Genomic DNA, 23,517 nt, shown 5'->3' with positions numbered 1-23,517 from the left:
GGGTAAATGGGCGTGTCAGGTTGCAAGAACTTGGAGTTATTTTGAAATCGGAAACCTGACTCTCCCTGCTTAGTTGCTGCAAAGCATCTTCAGGCAGCCACTGCATAGGCGTTAATAAATAATGCAGGGACTTTATGACTGGGTCCCCCCTGACAGCTATTTGGTGTTTGCAAAACAGCAGCCAAATGTTCGAACATTAAATGTCCTGTAAAATATTCAATTTCTTTATCGAAGTTACGCATGTGCTTTTTAGTGCCTTTCCACTTGCGGCCGGCGGCAGCGGCCGCGCCAAATGTCCAATGCCGTCAGAGTGGTGTGCTGAGCTCGTGCTGCAAATCCCTGCCGTCGGATTTTTCGATCGGATGGTGGGCCAGGGCTCACGCAACAAGAGCTGCTTAGCGTGGGCGCTTATCCCAGCAATCCATCTAATGGAAAGGCTCGGACGAAACCTTCAAGTGTGAAGGTTGTCTGACATGTCCGCACACATGGCCGACTTGCCGTAAATGACTTTTGGCCACTCGATGTTGGTCCCGTCCGGTGGACGCGGCAGCCACCAACCATGATTCTTTAGCGGCCTGTTGCGCCACCGCAACTGCTGTGAACTGTCGCCACGTCTGCCGCTGCGCCAGTCGGACGACGCCAGCCACCACAACTGTGAACGGCTCGAGCGCCACTGGGAGGCGGAGCTGGCGCAGCGCGGCGCCACGGACGCTTCGCTGTCGCGCGCTCTGCTGCGTACCTTCCGCATGCGCACCATCGTCGCCTCGGTCGCCATGGTGATGGCCGTCGTCCTGCAGTTCATCGGGCCGGTCAGTGGGACACTGGGCAGGGCGCGTGTTGCCGCTGGCTCGAGACGCTTACCTGACAGTGTGATATGACTGTTGATGCGTTCGTTAGCTGTGAATGCATCTGTTGCCTAGCTGTATTCCGCTTTGCAAACGGATAATGTTGCTATCGTTGCCTAACGTATACCTGGCATAACCAGATTCAAAGCTAAGTCAACAATCCAGCTAGGTAGACAATGGTTTTCCTAGCTTTTCAAAAGTGTAACGACGTGGCGTTTATTCACATGGCTTGCGTGGTCTTCCGTGAGCTACCGCCACGCCCGGGGCTCTGACGGTGATTTCTCGTCTTGATCGCATCCACACGATCCCTTCTGAGGTTACTGGTTGTACTTGCCATTGTTCAGATAGGACCCGAAGCCAATATCACGATTTTGTTTCAGTCGATTCTGCTTACGGCAATGATGAACTACGTCAAAGATCCGTCAGCACCGTACATACAGGGCGTCTACATCATGTTACTGATCCTGGCCTGCCAGGTCGGCCGCTGCTACTGCTTCTACGGCATCAGCTTTATCACGTCCACCTTCAGCAGTGCGTGCCTCACTGTCCGGCCATCCCTACCCGGGCGCGAACACGACTCTACCAGGGGTTGCCGCTCCTCCCCGTCATGCCAACGTCAGATGACTTGCATTTTGCTCTGGATTTTCAGGCTGCAGCCCAGCGCGGGTTATGTGCTTTAGGTCTAGGAGCATGACCATCAAGGCTATGGTGTCACTGAAGCTACCATTGGCAACATGCAATGTTCATGCGGTTCCTATATCAAAAGCTGTTACCAAGATGTGGCACAACTGCAGCGCATTTACGCCGGTCTCGCATAATACTGACTCGGTGCAATTTCATGGTAAGCTTCAAACGCCTTCCCTTTACACAGCTATCACGCTTTTGTTCTCCCCATCCCACTGGCAGACCAACCGTTTACAACTCACCATGCGAAGCGTCAACATTTTAGCCTTTGTGGTACATCTCCGGTATGTGGTAGTTCGAAATGAAATCGGCATTCAAGCCCCCTAAATGGCCGTGTTCGTAACACCGTGTAGAATATAATCTGTCGAACCGATCACGAACTGCAGCCAGACTATTCAAATTCAAATTGAAATTAAAGTTGTGTTACTTGCAATAATGAGAGCCTGCCAAACAAATTTGTATAGACTTCCGGCTGCGGTGGGGCGAGTGGCTACGAGCGGTCAGAGCCCCAGCCGTGCCGTGGTCAGCTGAAAATCGGCCCGTGACTAACGTCATACGTTTGAGAGCGGTTAAATGACGGAGCGAGAGGTGCCGACCTGACCTTGGCCCGCCCGACCGCAGCGTTCCGAGCGTCTGGTGCGCTCCAACTGATGATCTACAGAAAGATGCTGCGTCTGCGCGTCACCTCCGACCAGGTGCTGGGCAAGATGGTCAACATCTGCATCAACGACATGGAGCGCCTGTTCGAGGCCTTCACCACCGGCCCACTGGTGTTCTGTACGTGCCGGGCACCACCCAGCCTTATCTCCCGCCCCCCTTCACCACCGGCTCCATGGTGTTCTGTACGTGCGGGGTACCCCCCAGCCCTATTCCCTGCTCTCCTTCACCACCGGCCTGATGGTGTTCTGCACGTGCAGGGAACCACCCAGCCTTTCCCCCGCCCTCCTCCACCACCGGCCTGATGGTGTTCTGTATGTGCGGGGCATCACTCATCCATATCCCCCACCATCCTCCACACTCGACACCGACCCACTGCCGGCGTTCCCACGTGTAACCTTAGACTCCGTGTGGTTGGAGAGGGGCCAGAGACTCTGATTTCATGCTATCGGTTGAGATCTTAATAGCTCCACTCGGTTTGCCGATGCGTGCACAGTCTCCAATGCGTGGGAAGTTAGTTCGCTCAAATACATTCCGTGGAGTGAATTTATGAAGACGGTTGATATTGTGCTGTATGATTTTCCAGCCGCACTCGGTATGTTCCTGTTCGCCATGATCTTCAACGTCGTCATTATTGGACCCTGGTCATTACTGGGATTCAGCATAATCCTGCTATGCTACCCTATTTTTGTAAGTCTATATTTTTGGGGCTACCAAGCGCTACCACTGGTCGCTGCACGCGGTTATATCGAAGATACATGACTATAACGATAGGTATCGCAATATTGCAGGACTTTATGCCTTACCTGTTACAAATATTATTTAATGGTATGATGGTATTTATTTTTACAATGTTTCTTTGTAATGGCTTCTTTATAGGTAATCATGATGTGCTACCGATTTATTGTAAGTCTTAAGATTAGTATTCTCATTCTGAGGCTGGGGCGACTCTAGATATTATTACTTTTTTCCGCTGGTGCTGATGCGACATCGAACTATAAAGTTATCCGTGTAAATTTGGTAAAACGTCGCAAGAAGCCGCCAGACGCGTTTGTGTCTAACCACTTCAGCCGTTTTTGCACGCCCTGCTACTGTGGATTGTCACATTGCGGCCGCCGGACATGGTCTGCGGTCGTTATTTGTTCGTTTTAGTTACCGTCTTTACGTGCTTTACATGCTTTGAGGTAACTGCAACCCGTGCGTATTTTTACATTATGTTCTACTGGGCGGCACATCGGTTGCCCTCATACTGCGGTTTAACAGGCTGATTGACTGAACGGTGTCCTTTGCGCCTATCGCGCCTATTTGGTAGGGTGCGCTGGCTGCTATCACCAGCTACCTGAGACTGGAGCTGGTGGTGGACACGGACCGCCGTGTCAACCTGATGTCGGAGATCCTCGGCGCCATCCGCCTCATCAAGATGTACGCCTGGGAGGACAGCTTTCGAGCCAAGGTACGGGATCGTAACAACCTGCCATTATGCTATTTATGGAGAATCTCAGGGCATGTTGGGTGTCGTAGCACCGCACTCTGGTCTGATGTCTCCTGGATCGTTCACACATCGAAGAGTGCATACCAGGCCACCATTCATTGGTGGGAGCGTGCTGGGTATTTCTTAAGCTTAAGCCGTTCCTTAAGCTGAATGGAGTATGCTATCGCTCGAAGTCTTGTACGAGCCGGAAACTAAGCTGCATCTCTGACGTGCGCGGCTCCAAACTTTGTCCGTCATGGCAATGTGACCGTGGGCGCTGATGCCCCGCATGAAGCCTGCTGCTCATCGATACATCACTGAATCAGGCGTATACCAGGCATGTAGCCGTGCCACCAGGGCCCCCGTTGTATTCAACGATAGACCTTAAATGAATAGCCTTTCGTTAACTTTTTGGCGCAATTTCAACACACTTATTTTGATACCACTTAGGTTTCCCAGATTTCAGTTTGCGCATTAATATGACAATGCGTTAATTGTAAACTGCGTACTTTTTATCCCGACTGTGACCCGGCTGGGGCTGCCAGTGTAAGGCGTTATGAATGCCCCCCCCCCCCCGCCCCCCGTTCGAGGACGGGAGGCGTCCTGACCAGTCTTCTGTTACTGATCCACCTGTCGAGTATAACCACTCACCAATCTGCTGTTGTCGAACGGCCCAGTGTACCTCGTCTCGCCGTCGACAGGTGATGGAGGTGCGTGCCGACGAGCACAAGATACTGCAGAAGGCTGCCTTTCTGCAGTCCTTCTCCAATACCACGTCTCCGCTAGTTGCTGTCCTGGCCACCATCGCCACCATTCTTGGCTATGTGTGAGTGGTGCAGTTGAGTGCCGCGTTGGAGAGCTCAGCAGCGTGGGGTGAGGGGGGGGGAAGGGGTGGGGAGGCAACAGAGTCGGCCCCAGCAGCCACGGTGTGCTGGGCTTAGCGAACCAACCCACCGACCAGCGTGCTTCGTTGCGGATTCCTGATGGACGTGATGAATGTGATGTGCGCTTGGGATGCGACGAGCCTGGTCTGAATGTCCGGGTACAAAGAGCCTGGTCTGGGTGTCTCTGGGTGTCTGGTGTGAAGAGCCTGGTCTGGGTGTCTCTGGGTGTAATGAGCCTGGCCTGGGTTTCGGGTCGCCAAGGCCGTTCGGTATGACGCACATTCAAACCATGGTCTTCCCTTACTGGATGCGCCGGAGAGAAACCGAATATGCAATTCAAGCACGCTGAGGCCGCATCCACTGTTTTCACAATCGGTTCTGGCTTTCATGTTTCTGCAATGGAGATCTATGTTCGAGTCTCGTCTCGTAGGAACTTTTGCTTTCCCCATTCTCACTGACGCTAAATGAGAGTGGTGATGCCAACCCTAGCAACTGCGTACGGTGATAAGTAATATTACGCTAAGCGACAACGGTGTCGTACCATCGCTCGCGATGTCGAACGGCACGCCGTCCCGGCCCCCGCGCTTCCGCGGGGCATCCGCTTAAATACTGTGCACGGCCAATTTTACTGAAGTGATTCAGATAAATGAAGTTTGTACCCATATCTACGTATTCCGGACACCGTGGACGCGCAGAATCGTCGTGAGATGTAGTGAACACCATTGTTTCGTGCGTGATGTGGCGGTCCCGGGTAACATGCAGCCCGTTTGTCGGCTGACGTGCGACCTGCCCATAACTGACGTCACTGCCGGCGCAGACTGAGCGGTAACGTGCTAACGGCGCAGGCCGCCTTCGCCACCTTCGCCGTGTTCAACGCCATGCAGTTCTCGATCGGCACCCTGCCGTACGGAGTCAAGATGGTGACCGAGGTGCACGTGGCGCTGCGCCGCATCAAGGTCAGGCGAGGGAGTGTGTCAAGGTTGGGCGCCGGCGAGCCAGACGCCGGGATGGGGCTGCTACTGCGGTGACGTCACGATGTCCGGAGGCGGTAGCGGAAACGTCGGTTGTAAAGGGCATTTATTCCAAACCGTACAATCGCTTCAGTGAAACCAAACACCACAATTCTGCTATAAAACCAGGGACCTGAACGAATCGCGGATCAGTGGCTACCGTTGCTCGGCGTGTATTATTGTGTACTCTCATCCAAGGGTGATATTGCTTCGTTATCTACTGAACCTAGACTGACGTTCTGTGTCGTCGCTGGAGGCCGACGTTCAGTTCTCCAATCACATGCTGATGATGTTCTGTTCGCCAGAGCCTGACTGTTTCCCTCATTATACAACAGAAGCTGATGATGCAGCCAGAAATTGATCTTGCCCAGCCGAATGTTATCTCCGAGAGCGCCGTAGAAATCACGGATGCCACCTTCGCTTGGGAGAAGCCAGTCAACGCGAAGACCAAAGCACAGAAAGGTGAGTGGCTTAGTTTGGTTTGACGTGTCAGCGGCAGTATAAGGAGTCAATGTCGGAGCCTGAGTCCCCGCCAAGCGTGGCCTGCGCAGTACTCCCACGCGTCGCTCTGTGACGATCGTAGCTAGCCTTGTAGCAATGTAGCCTTGAAGACGACTTACGTTTTTCTGGAAGGTGTTTTCTGGAAGGTGTCTTGTCGAGGTTAGCGGTGTTCCCCGTGGCTACCGGTTTCCTGCCTTTTCAAGAAAAGGTGGTATAATTTAGATGCGGTTCGAACCTATTATAACCGCTACCTGTCTCTGGATATCCCGGCGTTGTTTCAATTTTATAGGACGCTGAATATACTCGGACGTCAAGCGACGTCAGCTTTCTCACCACAGCACAGAACGGTCGTCCAAGTATGCGTCTGCACCTTTGTAATGCTGACGTTGAAAGCCGCTGCATGCTGTCTCCGTCGTACCGTCCCATCCTATCCCATTGCTCTCATTCAGAGCACTGGCGCATGGTGCAGCAGCAGCGACCCGCGCCGTGGTAGCCGACACCGTGCGTCATAACGACACCGGCGTTGCGGTTGTTGCCATGGTAACACCATCGCGCGGCCGTCTCTCATACGCTCGCCACCGCCACAGAGCGCGAGGTACAACGCGTAGCCTCGAAGCAGTCCATGAAGGCAGCCGTCGAGCAGCCGGACACAAAGGCTGCCCTGGACACGGCCCTGCCCTCTAACGGCGCGCACCCACCGCCCGCCAACGGCACCACGACTCCAGCGCCGTCCGACAGCGACCAGACGAAGGAGGTCGCCGCCGTCGAGACGGAGATCGTGGTAACGCTGCGTGATCTCTCGCTGCGGGTTGACCACGGCCGGCTGGTGGGCGTGGCTGGGTCGGTGGGCTCCGGCAAGACATCCCTGCTGGCCGCCATCATGGGTCAGGTCAGTGGGAAGATCACATCTGTTGAAACGGGGCTCAGGTCATTGGGGAGGTCAGGTCTGTTATCATGGGCCAGGGCAGCAGAGGACTTAGGTCTGTTGCCATGGGTCAGGGCAGCAAAGAGGTCAGGTCTGTTGACATAGGTCAGGGCAGCGGAATCATCAGATCTGTTGACATGGTTCAGGACAGCAGTCATCTCTGCCGCCATTTGTGAGGGAAGTTTCCTTGTTTATTTGTTTATTTAGGACATAAACATTCTACAGGCAAAAGCCCAATTACGGAAGCAGTCCAGCTTAAAGAACAATGTGAATGAAGTGAATGGTGAGCTTAGAGATCGCGATTCTGGTGATTCAGCAGCGTGTCAATTCAGCTGTCGAACCCGCAGCACCCGATCAGCTGTCGCACCCGATCTTTGCCGTTTCCAGCCCAGCCCTGTTCGACATAATCACCATGTGTCATAACTGTTAATTGATCAGCAAAACTCGAACTTGACAAGCGTGCCGTGCCTGACGAGCGGACCTGCCGACAGCTGCGCACTCAGGAGGGCTCGCTGCGCTGCCCGGGCCGCAAGGCGGTCGTCTCGCAGGTGGCCTGGATCTTCGGCGGCACGGTGCGCGAGAACATCTTGTTCGGCGCGCCGCTCGTCTTGGACCTCTACAACCGCGTGCTGGACGTGTGCGCGCTGCGCACCGACCTGGAGATGATGGAGCATGGCGACCTCTCGGAGATCGGCGAGCGTGGTCTGAACCTCAGGTGCGGCGGCGCCGGCACGTCAGCTCCGCTCCAGCAGGGGTGGAACTACCTCTCTGAGATTGGGGGAAGCAGGATAAATAATGGTGGGGTGCTCAAACTGGGATCTGGAAGCGACAACCTGACTGAAAAATGACATTTGGATTGGGAAACGTGGAAAAACGTTTATTTTATGGAAATAAGGGGCCAAAATAACTCTTACTGAAAATTGCAGGGACGTATCCCCCGTCACCCAGTAGTTCACCCATGGTCAGCAGTGAGGCTGGGACTGTCCGGGAAACGTGGACAGTTATTGATTGCACAAACGTGAAAGTCCGAATAAAAAAGGTCGCTGTAGCCGTGAGTCACTCTTGGGCATGGCTCTTCCGGGACCTTTCATATATTCCGCTAGCTCCCAGAGTTGTTGGTTGGGACTTTTCCCAAAGCTGGGCATTGCTGTTCGCTTCATGGGCCTTCTTGCTAGTTCGCGTCACTTTAAACAGTAGCCTTTCCGTGCACGCGCCATTAGCATGACCGACAAAACCTCCTCTACCGACGTCTTCATACCTGTCAAAACGGGTCTGACCTTTCAATAATGTCTAGGAGGTCACCAAGAGTGTGCAGTCCATCGGTCAGGGACAGGGCTTGAGGGCACCGTATTGAGGCGTGACGAATCTGGGGCAACGCACCGTGTTTGGGCGAGAGAGCACTGCGCAGGCGGAGGCCGGCCAGAGGCGGGCCAGTGCCCTGCTTGCTATCCATGTCTCCTCCGTTGGAGGGCAAACCTTTTGTCCGATTTGTTCCCGCCGTTACATCCGGCTGTCGCCACGGATGACGCCACGGTAAAACCTGTTGACAGTGGAGGCCAGAAGCAGCGCATCAACATGGCGCGCGCCGTGTACGCCGCCGCCGACATCTACCTCCTCGACGACCCGCTCAGCGCTGTCGATAGTAAGGTTGGCAAGCACATCTTCAACCACTGCATCCGCGGACACCTCAGCGGCAAGACGGTGCTACTCGTCTCTCACGGCGTGCAGGTGGGAACAGGGGCGTGCAGGTGGGATCAGGGGCGTGCAGGTGAGGCCAAAGGCGCTGGGATCCGGGGGTTTGTGTGCTCAGTCCGGGATGGGTAGGAGGGCTGATGAGAGCTGGCGGCAGATAAATGGGATGGCCTCCCCCTCAGTGTCTGTCCCAGTGTGGCGAGGTAGTCACACGCCAGCGGGCGTTCCATCAGGCGGGCGTTCGGTGGGCGGTGGCGCGGCCGCTCCCACAGCCGCCGGAAGCAGTCAACTCGGGTGGTCCCAGTCGAGTCGGCACCTCAGGCCGGCCCGGGTCGTCGGCTGGCCGAGTGTTTGCTGTTTTGTGGCGGCCTGTCTCGGCGAGATGGGCTGTACCCCGCCCTGGGTGGGCCGCGGTTTTAGCTTTGTTTATTGTTTGGTGTTGCTTGGCTTGCTGATATCACATAACCGTCACGTTAGCGTCGTATGTGTATTCGAATTCAGTGTCGAGTCCAGATTTTCCAGGTCACCAACAGCAGTCATCCCAGAGCAAACCCATTATGCTATTCACGAATCTGCAGTCCTGTTTTCTCTGAGTCACTTTGTTCGACTTCTACAGGTCAATAAAAGGCCAAAGCTTGGGTACTATAGCATTCCTTCGTTCATCAAAGTAATCCAGTAAAAATGGGTGTCATATTGATCCTCGTGATGTTCAGTTTCGTCACACATAAAATCCCACGCTCAAGATCAAAGATCAAGGTCACATAAAACTGGACACCCTGACAGTTATTTGCTCTTGAAGAAATTGCAGCAAAAGGGGTGTTATATTAGTGCTCGTAATGCCCTCCATCACATGTGCAAAAACTAGCTTTCAAGTTCAAAGTTCAAGGGCACAGAAAGCGCGGCACCATGACATTCATTTGTTAACTGAATAAAAAAGGACATTATCTGATGTTCATGGTGTCCCCTTCGTCCAAGAAAACAATTAAGGTCAAAGGTAAAGGTCACTCAAGAGCGAGAAATTAGCATTTATTAGTTTACCCAAAAAAACTCATAAAACGAAGATCGGATCCATGCATGTCATGTCTGCTTTTCTCACACAAGCAAAAACTTATCCTCAAGGTGAAAAGTGAAGGTTACGCGAACGCGACACCCTAGCATTTATTTGTTTCCTTAATAAATTTATTTACCATTATACTAAAGGAGCAGTGTGCCTGTGTCCGCCATTCTTTAAGGTCATGTACAGGCAGACAGTTAGGAATTTTTAATGCGATTTTCACCCGACCACGGGCTGCTGGCAGAGCGCGGCAGTGTCGCATCAAATCTCGACATTTCGCAAAAATGAGGGCGTGGGGAACAAAAAGAGGTCACAAAAATCCCCATAGGTTTAACGGGAGAGACGCACCTCTCGCGACCACTGGAAGACAGCACGACCCGCGCCCGCTCCGGAACCAGTCTCGACGACCAATGGCCGCAGCGACATGAAGCTTGCACAGCTAGATAAACGATGCAGTGGGCCATCAGATTGGTGTAAGCTTAAGGCGCCACGTGGTACATAGCACGCGCACAGGCGCTGGAAAAATTTAATGGGCTTTCTTACCGTTTTTCGCGCTTTGGGTAAATTCCCGGCACCCAGTGCGCACACAGGCGTGAATTTTTCCCCAAAATTTGCAATAAACCCAACTACAATTTTAGTATGCATTGCAAGTCTGTGCAACGCAACGTTGGTCTGCAACTTGCAAGACAAATAGCAAGCGGCCAAGTTTTGAAAGCCGACATCTTGTACAAGCCTCTACCGTCGAAATTATTCATAGTTCAGCGTTAAAAACTGCATCAGCGTGTTGGCTGAATTATTCTGTCTCTTCACCACGCTTTTTCAAATTACATGTTGCGTTGACTCACTCGCAAACCAGCCTACACTGACAAGCCACACCACGGCTTTCCTCCTCGCCCCGGTCCGCGGACTCTGACCGCCGCCGGCAGTTGTTTCAAGGTTGAAAGGCCGTGTAATCACGTGACTGGCTGCCGTAATTAACTGCCTCCGACCGATTATGCTACTTCGCCCATATAGCTCGACAACGACGAGTTGGAGCGACCCGGAAGGGACACGAAAATATGTGCCGTTCACAATGGTACGGTCACACATCACGTGTCACGCGCCCAAACGTGATTTGTGCTCTCTTCTAGGGGTTTGACGTTTTGTGCCACATCTCGGCGCCCAGGACACGGACACACTCAGGAGTGGAACTGTTCGATAATGAATGGAACGGGCAAGATGGTAATGTGTAGTCACGCGTGTCATGTGTCATCGCGCCCACGTGTTGAACTGTTTATTTACATGTTTTTGCTCTTTTGCGGGGTTCACATGTTTTTGTGGTATCTGGATACTCGGCATAAAATATGTCGACAGAGGCATCTTTCAAAAATCAAGCAAGGGATGACTTTTGCTCTCTTCTACGGGTTTACACGCGTTGCGCCACATCTCGGCACCCAGGACACGGACACACTCGGGATTGGCATGCATTGATAGGGAATCGAACGATGCCATGTTGCGCGTTTCTGTGTGTCACCCGTGCTCGAGCCAGCAGGATAGATTCGGGCATTTCCAACCTTTTTTAACGTTTTACACCGTATCTCGGCATCTAGGGCAGCTAGAACCATCAATCAAACTGTAAAAGATAGAAATCATTGTACGTTTTCTCACTCAGCGCAACGAAACAAGCGTGCAAACGCTTGTATCCTCTATATCTCTGTCTCTGCCTCTACCTCTGTCCTTATCAATATCCGTCGACGATGGATTCTGAAGCTCCAACCTAGACCGATGTCTCCGTACCGATGCGTGTTGCCGATTGGAAAGAGCATTGTAGCACAGAATCTTAACTTGCACGGTATATACCACAAACTAAATTTTTCCTCAGACGTCCTATATAACTTTTCAGCTTACCCCTGTAAACGCGTCCTCGGATGGTGATGATGCTATTTAGTGTTTAAAGGCGCTAACGACTTCAAGTCCATTGTGCGCCAGCGTACCATCCTCGGATGTCTTTCATTGCACAACATGCTGATAACGGATTGAATGGTGTTTAGTACAAATTAGAGGGGACTTATCTGATAAAATATTTACCCCGGACGCAGGTGGCTCAGTTCAGAGGACACACTTACGTGCGCGCATAGTGTCTACATTTAGTAGGTCCTTTTCATGGTGGGATATCGACGTGTATTTGAGTCACGTACTTAACTTTTAGACAGTTGTATCAATATGTATTATGGGTCGATGAGCAAAGACATGCTTCATACATGGGCCGTAAGCCCGTACATGGGATAGCTAATCCAAGGAAATGCGGGGTACGTTAGCTTCATCCGATTTAGCCAATCTCATTCATCGAGACCGACCACGCGGGCGTGCTTGCTGGTCACCCAAAATACGTGCAGTATATGGTATTGGTGTCGGGGGCATGTGCGGATTTTGTCAGTTTATATGACCTATTGAACTACATATCCCGGGGTGTAGTTTTTCAGTTGGGTGGGGGTGGCGACTGACTTGGACTTTAGCCCCTCCAACTTTGATCAGAAAAGAAGAAAGAAGATCAGAACATGGCCAATCGGGGCCAAATCAGGTTGCCGGGTATTTTGGGGGCGGGTTTTGTCATTTATCACTGTTCAGCCCCCAACTCATGTTGAGAAAGTACGCCCCAGCCAGTGAGACAATGTCTGCTTCTGTCTGCCATCAGTACTTGTCCCAGTGTGACGAGGTGCTGATGATGAAGGAAGGCCGTCTGGTGGAGCGAGGCACGCACGCTGAGCTGATGGGGCGTCGCGGGGAGTACTTCAAGCTGGTCAGCTACGACACGACCACGTCGGCTCACCAGGCGCCGAGTGAACACCTGACACCCGGCGGCACCACCGAGGAGGGTGCGTGGGTGCTGGTGCACCCTGGCCGAATATCGGCCGTATTTCAGCAACGTAATATTAGAGGGTTCGCGCGGCAGGTAGCTCTGAGCGGGGGAAGGGGAGAGGGGGGGGGGGGGGAGGGCAGGGCATTAAGTTCGTGTGGCGGCACGGTGTGTAAGACACATATTGCGCTGATAATGGAGTGCATGGCGATTGCGCTAGTCGGGTGTTGCGAGCGTTTGGCCGGCACGTCGTGTTGTCTGGCAGCAGATGATGGCCCGAGGAGTGTGACGGTGGCCGCGCGCCTCTTGCTCGGATTTCACCTGCTGTACCGCCGCTCGCTGTGTGCCCGACAGAAGTGGAGAAGATCAAGAAACGTCTGACGGGAGAGGAGAGCTTTGTGCCCAAACTGGGCTTCTTCAGCCTGCTGTACCTGTACATGAAACCGGCCGGCTTGGCCATCATGATGGTAGTCGTGCTGCTGATCATCCTCTTCGGCGTTAGCCGTTCGGCCAACGGCGTCTACCTTCAGTACTGGCTGGACACAGGCGACGGACTCATGGTGCGTATACTGACTGATTGCTGGGTCATCCGCACAGCAACGGCGTTGAGCCTCTGTGCGAATATAAACGATGTATACAATAATAAATAGTCTGGAGCTTGTTTTTCTACCGTGGATTTGGTTTCCAAGGTTGGTAACGCATGATTTTAAACTAAACGGAGAGGCTGTCGTAAGTGACGGTGTTTCGTGTCGTAATCGCCACCTAATGTAGTAAATGCTTTGCTTCTTCCATTGTTGCCAGGAGGAACGACTCCGGAATCAGACCGAGTACAACATGACCTACACTGCGGAGCAGCTGGTCGGTGTCATCAACGACAATCCAGACCTACACCAGCACATGATCATCTACTCCATGATGGCCGTCGTTATGTGCGCAATCGGCGTTGTTAAAGGAAAGCTTATGTCCTATCTGAAGAGAAAGCTTTGTTTTTTGGCGCGTGGTGATGTTGTTAATGGCCAAATTGTTGTCGTTTTTGTTTGCGTTATCATTTAAGAGTCACTGTTATGGTTGATGAGATTGCAGATTAAGAATCAAGGGGCATAACTCAACAGGTTTGACTGAAAAAGGCAATTTGGTGCATCGTAGGCACGTGAAATTTCTCGAATGGCGTGAAACAAGGTTGCGTGCTTTCAACCCACTCATTTTAGCGTGTCTTCCTTGGTTTTCCGCATTGGCGATATTTACAATCATGCATGCGAATACACGTAGCGATTGCATATGGGAGCGGGCCACCTGTGCACCTATCTTGAATACGCGCGTGCTTAGGAAATGCCGTTGCGATGGCAATGATCTGGGGGCTACAGCCGGCACCTCGCGAGCCTGGCCGTTACCATCAAGGTATTGCGGACCATGCCATTACGTTGTCTTTGTTGCAGGTTTGGGAGTCGCACTGCGCGTGATCAAGGGTGCCACGGCCGTCCACAATCGAATGTTTGACGGGCTGATGCGCTGTAAGATGAGCTTCTTCGACGCTAACCCCGGCGGTCGCATCCTCAACCGGTTCTCGCGTGACTTGGATGAACGTGAGTGGGCACCGGCTCCGGCTACGGACGGGTGTTGCACGTGCAGCCGGGCCGGTGCAGGGACGAGCGGACGTCAGTACACTGTAGCACGCTGGGGTCATCAATGATCTTCAGGTGCCAGGGTCATTCTCCAGTCCCAATAATTGTGTTTGGATGTGTCTCACACCTATGGTATTAGAATGTGGTAAAAAGGCGCGGGCTGTGAGGAGATCGTGTGCTGTTACTGAGGTATACTTAAAGGGAGTGTTCCACATTTATATGGGGTTATGAACGGAATAGGCATCTTTAAGACCTTTCGGTGTTGTTCACAATCCTGCCCTTGTTAAGGCATAAGCCCATGTAGTTTCTGAGCTATACATCCGCGAAATTGGGGGAACGGTATATCGGGAGGGTATTTCGAAGTCGAAGTAGCATTCATGATGTCATAATAACGCCATTCAAATCCTGCCATTCCATAAGCTATGTGGCAATCGAGGCCGAGCAATATGATTGTCGAAACTTTCATACCTAGCGTTTCGTGAGCGCGATTTCCAGATACAATGCCTGTCAGTTGACTATTAATCCATGTTGTGCGAGGTACGATGACGTAATCAAACCATGACGTATTGGGGAGCGTTTTTACTAAATGGAGAATTGTGCTGTCTAGAGCAGTCTTTTGCACTTAAAAAGCATGCCAATGATTATGAGCTTGTTTCATTGTATCTCACACCTCAAATCTGATTTCTTCAAATGGGAAGCATTCCCTTTAATCTGTTTTTCTTCCAGTGGACAACAAGATTCCGATGCTGTTTGAGTTTCTGCTGCAAGGAGGAGCCATGATCTTGTCGCAGTTTCTGATCCCCACTGCCTCCTTCCCGGAATACATAGTGCTGGTCATCATAGTGCTGGGTAAGCCTAGGACAAGCCATCGCCACAGGATTCCGTCACCGTTGCATATGGCTTTAAATCGCATGCAGCGCATTCAACGTCATATAGCCTCAGCTGCTGCGTTTATCGTAAGTCTCAATAACAACGCAGCGTACTCCAAATGCTTGTGAGCATTACTGAGCCCCGCCCTTTCAAATGGTGTAATCGCGCCACTAGGATCCATGCGCATGGTGCCGCCACTGCCTGTGGTCGCCGCCAGCCGAGCCCGGCCGCGCGGCGTGCCGCTGGTGAGCGCGCTGATGATTGCGCCGTCCCGGCTGCCGCGGCGTGCTGCCGGTGAGCGCGCTGCTGACCGTGCCGCTCCCCCCCTCCCCCCTGCCGCAGCACTGTACTTCTTCTTGGGTCGCGGCCTGATCTCCGGCATCCGCGAGACCAAGCACGTGGAGAACCTGATGCGCTCGCCGGTGGTGCATCACATCACGTCGACGGTGGCTGGCCTGCCTGTCATCCGCACCTTCGGCCGCGAGGAGGTGTTCACCCAGAGGTGAGTCTGCCGCCAGCCGGCCGCTCTCTGCGCCTGCTCAGAGGTCGTCACAGACTGTCCGGAGTCAAGCACATGGCGGAGGGAACAGCGAAACATACTGGGGCCCTTGGGGCACGGGTACGGGTACGGGTACGGGTACGGGTACGAGTACGAGGGATGAGGATAGGGATGGGGACGGGGTATGAACCCCTGGCAAACGTATTTATCGCAGTTTTTGCGACTTAGTGCTAAGATGAGATGGATTTTGGTTTGCGTGGTCTATCTGACGCCGGTTATACAACAGGAGCTCGTAGCTTCCACCAGTTTCCACACATATATACATGCGTATGTATTAAAAAACAATAGACATAACATGGGTTTCCACTGCAATGCGTGAAGGTGAAGTAATGTAATGAAGTAAGGTCCAAACAAGCGACATGCTACACGGAAACAAAACAGGAAGCGTCATTACTGGGAAGTCATGCTGCCCGCGCAGAAGACGGTGCTTAAGGTGTGATGTGAACCTGCGCACGTCCTGGCGGATTGCTAGCGGGGCATATTCCTGCACATAACCGTATCATAGACCACAGCGACCTGCCTTCTTTCACATTCGTGGGTAGCTCGTGTCGGGTGACTGCTCTCGTTCGGTATGTTGTAGGTGTTATGTTTTGCTCTTATGGTGTTTAGCCATCTCTCCTGGTGTGAGTGTTGTGGACAGTGGTAAAAAGGGCATTTTCTGTCACCGACGAAATTTGGAACCATCTAAATTGTCACTTGGAGCCAAGTCTTTCAGAAACCTTTACAATGTATCTCTAAATGCGATAAACCACAAGAACACATACAAAGTAAATGCAATGCGGCAAAACCGTCAAACATGTTCGTTTAGGAAGTTTATTTACACTCAAGTGTCGTTTGCTGGCCATTAAACACCGAGTGGATGGTTGTGACTAGACTAACAGAATTATCAGATAAAAGCATGCTTAACGTAAGCAGCCTAAAAACGGGAAGTTCCCTTTTCAGTTTGGGGGTCGGGGGGGGGGGGGGCGAAATTGTGCCTCCTAACCAAGGACGCAGTTTTCTAATTTTAGTTATCATCTTTATGCATTATTTTTCATTTGCCGTAATTTGTAGGGTTCAGACCCTAAACCATTTCTGAGAAAACATACCCCGGCTGCCAACTGTGACAAGAAGCGAGTAAAATCTAGGAAGAAATCTGCTCTAAGCGCATTTCGGAGGCGGGCTCAGCCATTTTTTTCTTCCTACCCCCCCCCCCCCCCCCGTTTTTCCTCCCTCACTCTCACGTATTTTACAAAACTGCATCCCTGTAGCCCCACATTGAACGATAACGTGGTTCAAGTACCTGGAACAATATCACTTTTGGTTTTGTGACGTCACCGTACAATCAACTTGAAGCATGGGTGACCTTCGCTATCTGCGCATAATCGTTGCCGGTGTAGAACTCGCATTCGTAACATGATCCCAATTATTCAGAGCAAAAATCATGCAATATTGGAATCAACAGATGCAAACGACATTTGTGAACACCTCCAGCACCTTCACTTAGTTTTATATGCAGTATGGTGACCACTAAAGGTATTGAATCTCGCCTGTGCACCGATCAGTGCACTAAGCCTAAGGTGCGACGGGCATGTCAGAGACCTACACCAGCAACGCTCAGCCTCTTACCTCAAAGACGCTGTTCCTCTCAGCGGCAGGAGACACTGGATGAATCCTTGACATGTGTCGATGCAGATACCTCTGTTTACATCTGAAGCTACCGCTGAGGCATCCACAAACAGCAGTTCTCCTAGATCGGCAAGGCTTTTTAACGCCACTTCCTTAAAAAAAACTGACGATTAGCTACGTTCTTCTGTCAGTCTGCTCCTCAAGGCGAGAGCACAACGTACAGCAGCCCAAAGCCTTGCGCTAAACCCAACGCAGCACCGCGCGGCGAGCAACCGCGCCCACCTGTCTCTGTTCTAGCGCCTGGATCTGTCTCAAAGAGTACGACACTTTAAAAGGTGACGTTGCAAACCGATCGCGTTCGTCGAAATATGCTGCGGTCAGCCACGATTCTTACGACTAATACGCTGACCCAGTTATAATATATTATATATTATAGTGTATTATATATTATGTTACATGGTACATTATAACCCTAGTTATTTAGTATTTTATACTGTTAAGCTTGTGAAGTGAATCTTGCCTGAAAAAAAATGTGAAAAGCACTGACGTGAGGGACTTGGAAAGGCACTGTGTTATTGATCTGTGACGTCAGCACTGATATGGTATAGTTTGTAGTATGTTTCTGTCACTTGCAAAGGCCATCCTGATTAAAGTTGCCATGTTTGGCAGCATATTATGGCTCTACCTGCTCATACAGCGAAACTTCAACGTTCTGACATATGCTCTACACATGCTCGCGCTGCGAGTGTGGGTGAGTACAGACCAATTTTAAGCTTCGGGTTTTGTCGAGCTGGGATAATCTGTCGTAATATGGTCTGGTCTATTGAGATTTGTTTGCGTTTTCGCAATTTTATCACAGCTTAGTCGCAGAAGTGCCGGGTTTTATCAACGATCATATCCGGTAAATGAGAAGCTTTTTCACTCCTGGTTGTGAAGTGGAAATACGCATTCGGTGGCGTTTAGGCTTTTGCACCAAGATTGTGGAGTTGCTAAAAGATACGTGGCTTCATCGGCGGCTAATGACTGGCGTACCAAATGTTAGCGTGTTCTTCACGTTGTGCAATTGTGAGACGCTTGCTTGTGCCGTATGACCAAATACAGAACTTGCCAGATAGGGCGACGACGGCTCGAACTTGAGCTAGGATGCTTTTCAATATGTCATGCGTTTTCGCCCATTAAACAAATGAGGATCGTGTCCCTACATCCTGCATGGATATATTTCACTTGCGGTTTTGAATGATGATCGCTATCCATGATTACACCTATTTTGCGTACCATTCCGGCGTCAGCAGTGCCCGCTTCAAAGGAGTAAATTGTTTCAGGTTGAAACCTCTCGACATAGCAGGGATCACCACTACCTGTACCTGCGTACTTGCCGTGTTCAGCGTCATACCGCTCGAACTGCACAGCCCATGCGTGCGTCGGAGAGCCTGTGCGATGTAATTAGTGGCAGGAGTCTTGTCGCCTGTTGTCATTAGCAATAACTTGCGTGCCGTCGGGAGACAGTACAGACAGTCCATGTAGGCTCAGCTCGTTCGAGAATACAGTGCACAGTGCGCAGCTGATTGATACGCCCTGATACACAACGACTGTATTTGTTTGCGCCCTAGACCACACAGGCAGACCTGTGCTAAGCATCTGCACTGGTTGAGTGTGACGGCATAGCCAGCCTGCCAGCCATTCTGGTTTCAATCACGCATCATCAGCTTGAAGAGCCATTGTTGTTCGTCGGGTGAGTGTCATGTGCCGTGCATGACATGACATCAGCTACATTTGGCCAGGACATGTGACGGAAATTATACGGGTAATGATTGGTCCCACGATGTCCACGTCGTGACCTACGCCCCGTCAGGTGGTCCGTGACCTCTGACCGCACATGACGGACCCCGCCGACGCCGTGACCGCCAGGTTTGAGGAGCTGTTGGATCGACACACCTCATCCAATCTTCAGTTCCGCCTGTCGTCTGTGTGGTTCTGTCCTGCGGCTGGACGAGCTCGGCACCGTCATGATCACGGCCGTGGCGCTGTTCGTTGTGTTCGCGCGCGACGCCTCGCCCGCCATGGTCGGCCTCTGCCTCTCGGTCGTCTACGGCTCCGTCACCTTCGTCTCCTTCTGGATCCGCATGACGGCCGAGCTGAGGTGGGTGTCCGGGTGAGCTGAGGTGGGTGTCTGGACAAGCTGAGGCGGGTGTCCGGGCGTGCAGTCGACACCGAGCTGAAAGTGGGTGTCCGAGCAAGCTGAGGTGGGTGTCCAAGCAAACTGAGGTGGGCGTCCGGGCAAGCTGAGGTGGCTGTCCGGGCAAGCTGAGGTGGCTGTCCGGGCAAGCTGAGGTAGGTGTCCGAGTATGCAGTCGACACCGGGCTGAGGTGGGTGTCCGGGCAGGCTAAGGTGGGTGTGCGGGCGCGCAGTCCGACACCGCGGTGAGTTGCCTGAGTGATCACCTGACTGTCCTGCTCGTGCGACTTTTTTCTAGCTGACAGTGAATGGTAGCCCTTGTTTTTCATGTTTGTCAGATATATTTCTACCTCCCCATAGTCTATAGTCTGTTAAATCTCTCAAGTCTCGTCGGTTCTCATTGGGAGTGCGGCGTGGGCTAAAGTGTCCAGCAGAACACCCATGTGATCTTTGATCACCGCTGATGTCATCGCAGATCGGTTTTATGTGACCGCCTACCGCTGTTGATGTGACATGATCGCCGTGCTGTGTTATATGATGGCTGACCGCTGCCGATGTGATGTGATCGTCACGCTGTTGACTGTTTCTTGCTATCGACATTCACGCTGGTCGTAGCGCCCGCCTCACGTCCGTGGAGCGCTGCGACGAGTACATCCGCAGCCTGGACTACGAGGCGCCGCTGCACGTTCCGGAACGCGCGCCGCCGGCGTCCTGGCCGCAGCGCGGCGGCGTGGAGCTGCGTAGCGTTTGCCTCCGCTACCGGCCTGAGCTGCCCAGAGTGCTGCACGACATTAGTCTGCAAGTGCAGCCTGGCGAGAAGGTCGGCGTTGTCGGACGCACGGGCGCAGGTGCGACACGCGGCGAGGCGGGCTCGGGCCAAAGCGTGTGGCGTGTTGGTGTGCGTGCGCAGCCCTGGGACGGTCTTTCTTGGACTTGGTAATGTTGTTAGATCCGTGTTGTTTTGCAGGAAGTCAACCGTGTGCTGTAGATGAACCCGTGATGGATTTTTTTGTAGCCGTGGCTGGTAAGGTTAACGCCAGAAGAGATGTCTCATATCGAGATTCCATGTTTCAACGGTGGCTTGTTGAGCGTGTATTTCCCGTAGCTATCTGGGAATGGTCTGCATAAATTGAAGGCACACAAGCCAAGGCAAAGCTCACATTAGCCCTGTGATCGTTGATGGCGTGCAGGGAGAGTCGTCTCGCTGCACCAGTGGCGATGAGTTTGTGTGCCGTCTATGAGCGGCACATGCTGCTGACACAGGCAAGTCGACCTTCATCTCCACGCTGCTGCGTATGGTGGAGGTGGAGACGGGCACCATCCTGATCGACGGCCTCGACATCCGGCCGATGGGGCTGCATGACCTGAGGTCACGTATCGACGTCATCCCGCAGGACCCGGTGCTCTTCTCTGGCACCATCAGGTACTGGTCTGGTCAGAAGCAGCAGCTGCTGCCTAGTCGTGCGCGAAGCTACGCATGTGCTACTTCCTGGAAACGTGGCCAACGTAGATCTCTCACGTGGTGGAATCATTTCATCGCATTTTGCACACTAGCCTGAGTTAAATTAATACCCAACGGTGCGGAATACTGAAAAGTTGGTACGGCAGAGCCTTCGAGACGGACACATTTCGACGAAAAAATGATGACGAAATGACCAATTTTATCAAAGTTGGTATGAGTGATGTGAAAGCTGCTAAACCGTGTCCTCCATCTGCTGCTAGTGCCCGCTGAGGCCCATCATCTGGCCAGTAATTTTATGTTGGTTTTATTAGCCTGCTGGCATGGCTGAGACGTTTGTGTCATTCATTTGTGACCTGCTAGTTAGGTAACGACCACGGCTGCCTCACTTTTGACCTCAGACACAACCTGGATCCGTTCGACGAATACCCCGACGAAAAGCTATGGACTATACTAGAGAAGGCCAACCTGAAGAAGAAGGTGTCGCGGGCGGATCAGCAGCTTCAGATGAAGGTCACTTCAGTCGGTGATAACTTCAGGTACGGCAGGCTCCGTCTGCGCTCGTCTGGATCAGGGACGGGTTGTGGCCCCACCACCGCGCCAGCCAGTGACCTGCAGTAACCTAGCATCAGTCTCAGTCAGGGATATGACGTGACCTCGCGTTCGCCCCTGTCAGGGGCGGGTTGTGGCCGTCAGGACCGGAGTTTCGCGCACCTCTCAGCAAGGGATTTGCCTATGTGGAAACGTGGCCTAGCCTCGCGCCCGCCTCTGTGAGGGACGTGTGGTAGTCTGCCGCTGAAAGTGTCCCGTAGCGAAGCACGAATCGTGCGTGATGCCGCGGTGCGCTTCCTCAGTGTCGGCGAGAAGCAGCTGATCTGCTTGGCGCGCGCGCTGCTGCGCCAGAACCGAATCCTGCTGCTGGACGAGGCCACGGCGTCGGTGGACGTGGAGACGGACCACCTAATCCAGCGCACCATCCAGGACAACTTCAGTGCCTGCACCGTCATCACCATCGCCCACCGGCTTGACACCGTTGTCGGCTACGACAGGATCGTCGTCATGGACGCCGGCAAGGTGGGCTGCGTCCTGGCAGACGTTTGTCACAGAGTGTCGTTTCGTAGACGCCCATGCTTCAAAATACTGAGTGTAAAATGTCAGGCCCTAAAGTTTCCAGCGGACACAAAGCAACAGGACGCAAGGTCTCGACCCTCATGCGGCTTTTGCTGGGCGCGTTCGATTGTGACGGACTGGATGTGTTCCACTGTGACGGAGTGGGCGCGGACCAGGGTGGCGGCCCCTGTGTGACTGACCTCGGCCTTGCCGGCAGGTGGTCGAGCTGGACACGCCGCTGGCGCTGATGGAGAACGAGAGCTCGCTGTTCCGCCAGATGATGGGCCACGCCGGCTTCACCACCGTTGAACAGCTGCTCGAGCTGCAGAACAAGAGACGGTAGACGACGCTGACTTGTAGACTGCCAGCTCTGTTCTTTCGTTGTCAGGGAAGGCCGTCCGTTACACTGTTACTCAATGAGATGCACGCCTCTTGTTGAGAAGTCGTGTGGAAAACGTCCACGGTGCTGTAATGGGACGTTACTCGAGTGATAATCCCGCTGGCGGTGTAGTGTGTGTGTACCAGTTCGGGCGCGTGCAGAGTGAAGCCGACTGGCTCGGCCTCACGAGAGCCCGAATCTGTTCTCTCCTCCAGTTAGTCGAGGCAGCTTGGAAGCTCAGCTCCAGGTATATGCTGTGTGCACGCATAAACATGCCGTTCGCGCGCACCCAGTACGTCACTGGTATCGCTACGATGATTACGGCGTAATGTGATGACCAAGATAAACAAGATAACCGGGATCAGTGACCGGTATCAATGTTGTGCCGACGGCTCTTGTTCCGTCAGAAACTCCGTGTTCACCGTGTAGAAATATAGTCATATGATGTGCCTCGCAACGGTCCTGTCAACTGTCAGTGCTTAATCGACTAACTATTTCTTAGAAATATATGATCGCGCCCGTTGAATTGGAATTAAATCGGCAGATAAAAACCAGCTTCCAACGATGTTCTGGTTGGCCGCCTGACCCGGAGATGGCGCAAGAGTAGGCAGTCCAAGTGGTGCCAGGGTCTCGTTCTTCATTAACAAAAGGAAAGCTCATTCGTAACATGGGATAAGAACATGCCCTGATTTACTGGCCTGTTGGGGATGTCACGTGGAAGGTCATTGGTGACTGCCAGTGTGAGAAAAGTTGTAAATTATTACGCACGCATGCAGCTGACTGTAACTGTAAAGCGGCGCATTTGGAGCGCACTTTCATCCGAATAGCGCAATAGCGGTCTCGCTACAAAACAAATGCGAGTAATTCCACAGGGGCACTTGCGCCAAAAATGGGTTCGCATGCTGCAGACCTACGGCTGTGGTCCACTGGTACGCGGTGTAGTGTCCTCGGTTACTCGCGGGGCCGAGCGGGGTTTGCTGCGGATGAGAGCGGATCTCAGCTGTCTGTGGCAGGCGGCAGAGAGCGACTCGCTACGCGTTCTTCATTCGTCGCTTGCTCGGTCTTGACGTTGTACCTCACACGCATCGAACCCAACATGATTAGGCGTTCGCTGGGCTCTCCTCAGGCTGCTTCCGTTTACACCCGGGCTTATTTCCTCTCGGACCGGACCCCGT

At 52.7% G+C, this 23,517-nt stretch overlaps 1 protein-coding gene across 1 annotated transcript in view; it reads left to right on the top strand.

Moving 5' to 3' along the window:
• LOC119112686 (multidrug resistance-associated protein 5-like) overlaps positions 1–22,856 on the top strand; it is a gene marked incomplete in the record, with an annotated part of 224,150 nt that extends 201,294 nt beyond the window's left edge. Inside the window, 24 exon segments of the mRNA XM_037236939.1 lie at positions 630–809; positions 1,226–1,376; positions 2,151–2,306; positions 2,773–2,876; positions 3,499–3,639; positions 4,359–4,483; positions 5,359–5,497; positions 5,887–6,013; positions 6,640–6,941; positions 7,469–7,692; positions 8,528–8,705; positions 12,398–12,578; positions 12,914–13,119; positions 13,361–13,511; positions 13,996–14,142; positions 14,908–15,030; positions 15,394–15,553; positions 19,127–19,199; positions 19,201–19,358; positions 20,010–20,242; positions 20,658–20,817; positions 21,255–21,392; positions 21,708–21,927; positions 22,181–22,856. Coding sequence (XP_037092834.1) covers positions 630–809; positions 1,226–1,376; positions 2,151–2,306; positions 2,773–2,876; positions 3,499–3,639; positions 4,359–4,483; positions 5,359–5,497; positions 5,887–6,013; positions 6,640–6,941; positions 7,469–7,692; positions 8,528–8,705; positions 12,398–12,578; positions 12,914–13,119; positions 13,361–13,511; positions 13,996–14,142; positions 14,908–15,030; positions 15,394–15,553; positions 19,127–19,199; positions 19,201–19,358; positions 20,010–20,242; positions 20,658–20,817; positions 21,255–21,392; positions 21,708–21,927; positions 22,181–22,306 — 3,903 coding nt within the window.
• Positions 22,857–23,517: the final 661 nt, after the last annotated feature.

This window comes from Pollicipes pollicipes, unplaced genomic scaffold, assembly GCF_011947565.3.
Source record: "Pollicipes pollicipes isolate AB1234 unplaced genomic scaffold, Ppol_2.1 Scaffold_7261;HRSCAF=8764_pilon_pilon_pilon, whole genome shotgun sequence".
NCBI lineage: Eukaryota > Metazoa > Arthropoda > Thecostraca > Pollicipedomorpha > Pollicipedidae > Pollicipes > Pollicipes pollicipes.
Note: the sequence above shows the minus strand (reverse complement) of the source record. Positions and strands in the feature narration are given on the sequence as shown.